This window comes from Ziziphus jujuba, chromosome 8 (genome assembly GCF_031755915.1).
Source record: "Ziziphus jujuba cultivar Dongzao chromosome 8, ASM3175591v1".
Classification (NCBI taxonomy): Eukaryota; Viridiplantae; Streptophyta; class Magnoliopsida; order Rosales; family Rhamnaceae; genus Ziziphus; species Ziziphus jujuba.
Genome location: NC_083386.1, coordinates 16,142,859 through 16,145,935, shown reverse-complemented (window position 1 = coordinate 16,145,935; position 3,077 = coordinate 16,142,859). Strand labels below are relative to the sequence as shown.

General features: G+C 32.7%; 1 protein-coding gene across 1 annotated transcript; it reads right to left on the bottom strand.

Annotated features, from left to right (window-relative positions):
• Positions 1-506: 506 nt before the first annotated feature.
• On the bottom strand, positions 507-1,126 carry LOC125422668 (probable E3 ubiquitin-protein ligase RHA4A). Its single transcript, XM_048474763.2, has 2 exons — positions 927-1,126; positions 507-759 (listed from the first exon to the last, which is right to left on the bottom strand). The coding sequence occupies exons 1-2, from the start codon at positions 1,124-1,126 to the stop codon at positions 507-509; spliced, it is 453 nt and encodes a 150-aa protein (XP_048330720.2).
• Between the last annotated feature and the right edge of the window lie 1,951 nt (positions 1,127-3,077).

Sequence of the window (3,077 nt, the reverse complement as noted above, 5' to 3'; positions counted from 1 at the left end):
ATCAATATTTATATTTTTCATGAATTTTTGCATCTTCTCCTCCCATTCAAATATTCAAAGTTTATTATTTTGTTCTTCTCTTTGCAAGTTCATGAACCGACTTAGAAGATTGTAGAATTTCATTGAAAAAGATGAAATATCATTATAGTGCAAAACTCAGTATTAGAAAATTTCCTCCCTGCTGCAGATTGACCGTAGGAGTTTGATGCGTACCAATGTTTTAACCATGTAAAGCAGATTATAAGTACATATAAATTGTTTTACTTGAGAATAGAAATTTGACAAAATCATATTCTTGGATTCGATTCAAAGTAAGACCGTAATAATCTTGTAAGCAATTTACAATTGTTGAACCAAAATAAAACCAAATTACGGTAACAAACTATACAATAATCTATCAAAATTCTTGGATCATTCTGGCCTGTTTGATGTAATAATCTATCAACATCTTGAACTATACAGTAACAAACTAAAACCAAATTACAAAACAGAATTAAACGAATCCTCTACAATGGACGCCTACACAGAGGGCAGGAATTTTGATTTTCCAGCCACTTAGCAATGCAGTTTTGGTGGTAAAGATGTTTACAACCAAAATGGAGCAACTCAATTCGAGCACTGAATTCCTCCAAGCAGATGCTACAACCACCCAGCTCTTCATTCTCTGCAACCACTCTTTCATGGGTAGTCCTCCTTAATCTATCAACTGCTCGAGTGCGAGCTTTTGAACCCGTTGAACGAGGTGACGATGGTAATATCCTGGTCGTCCGATCAATTATCAGCTGATCATCAATGAAGTGAAAGTTCTAATGATCATCACCATGTGGTATGTTACCGTTGGAAGTCAAATGATGATCAACGACTAGTTTTGATGATCCAAGAACTAGATCCACTTTAGCAATCAAGTAAAACGGCCCCGTCAGCACCAAAGAGGCGGCCAAGACATGGGAAGCGAGACGATCAGTGACGGAGTGTGGAAGGGGAAACCCAGAAGCTTGAGAGAGAAAGTTGTGAATGTAGATGTAGCAGAAGGGAGGGTGTTGAGGGAGATGGTTGGGCAAGAAGAGAGACGTGTGTAGTTGGGGAGCAAGAGGGCATGAAGAAATTGGAACAACAAGGCCTTCATGGGTTCAAAGGTCTCGTCTGAGAGTGTGGTTCAGAGAGATGTTAAGGAGTCCTCCATTGAAAGGAAGCTCTGTCCCGAAGACAGCAGACGGCTTAATCGCCACTCACTCTCACTATTAAATCTTACACACAACAATCAAGCTTTCACTTTTCAGAAAATCTAATTAACACAAAAATGGAACAATAACTGAAGAGAAGATGAAGAAGAAGTAGTGAAGAAGAAGACGAACAGACAGAAAATATTTGAATAGAACCGACCGTTACAATGAATAATGATATATATAAGCAACCTGGGACGACTAACGCGGTTTGCTTTTACATGCGGAAAAGGACGCCATTTTTTCTAACATAATTACCCTTCAAATTAAATGAAAATTCGCAACGGACAAATTTTTTATCTATTTTTTAACTAATAAACCTCCTTTTTTTTTTTTGAAATAACTAATAAATCTCCTTTGTTTTTTCTTTTTTTGAGGGGGGGCAATAAACCTCATATTTTTAACCTTATTAATAATAATTTTTTTAAAGCATATTTTTATAATATATATGATTAAAATTATTTTAAATTAAAGAATTTAAAATAATATTTCTTTAAATTTTCCTTTCAAAAAAAAAATCTGGTTATTAAAAATATACAATATATAGAATCAGGTTATCATTTTCATTTTTTTAATTATCTGTTTTATAAGATTAGTTTTGGATCTGCATTTAAATTATAGTCAAATTTCATTATTTCTAAAAAGGAAAAAAAAAATTGTCTATCAAAATTTTTTTATAATATTAATTTGATGAAATAAAGTGGGTAGTGACAAGAAATTGATTGCCATATGGCGATTCTCAAAATGAAAATTTTAAAATAAGAAAAGAAATCTGATTAGTTTTTTTTTTTTTTCTTAATTTCCCAAGACCAATCTAATAGGGGAGACTCTACTCCATTTTTTTTTATAGTCTCCTCCCTTAATAAAATTGGTTTTGGTTTTAATTGAAAAAAAAAAAAACAGCTTTTATATGTTTTATTTATTTCAAAAAAAAATTACTGCAACCATTTTTTTTCTTTTATTTTATCTGTTATTTTGGTTTAGACTTGTGAAATTTTCGGGACATAACAATAAAATAACTATACTTGGAGATCGACAGTCTATCATTTTTGGGCCTTGTGAGGAGAAACTATTCCTACAAGTTTGCATCGATTGGGGTTTATTTTTATTTTTGCGGCCTCTGAGGCAAGGTGTTTAGCCCAAGAAAGAACCAAACTTTATCCATGTAAAACTGCCATATGAACGCAAAATAACGTGTGATCATGAGAAAGAGCCATCTTGTTCAGTTATTGAAGTCATAAAAGATAACATGTTCATGAGGAAGAGCTTAATGTTCAGGACGAAGTACATCTATTTCTGACAGCACCTTTGATATATGTAGTTCATTAGGAGTGGTCATGGTGAATACATTCAGGTATCCAATTTTGGTTACCAATACATAGGAATATGCATCCTATGAGAAGCTCAAAATCCAAGGGTTTCTCTCTTTCTTATTTTTTTTTAACCACTATAAAAGGTGGAATGAATTTGTTTCAATTATATTTTCCTTTACACTGTTTTGCATGTCTATTTCTGAAGCTGCTAAATACTCTGCAGGTTGGAACAGTATTAAATATTGAAGATGCCAAAAAGGCAACAATTGCAGCGGCCAAATTTCTCATGAGTAAGCAATGGTGAAGGTAAGAGTTTTAGACTTGTGAAATCCCATATCTTTGTCTGATTTTTGATATGATACATAAAAAAATTGTGAAATAGTATTACTCTCTGTCTCTCTGTCTCTCTGTCTCTCTCTCTCTCTCTCTCTCTCTATATATATATATATATATATATATATGTATATATATCAATCTATTTATCTTATTTTATGTTTTTCCATTTCCTTATCAATAATCAGGACATTCTGGATGATTCCCA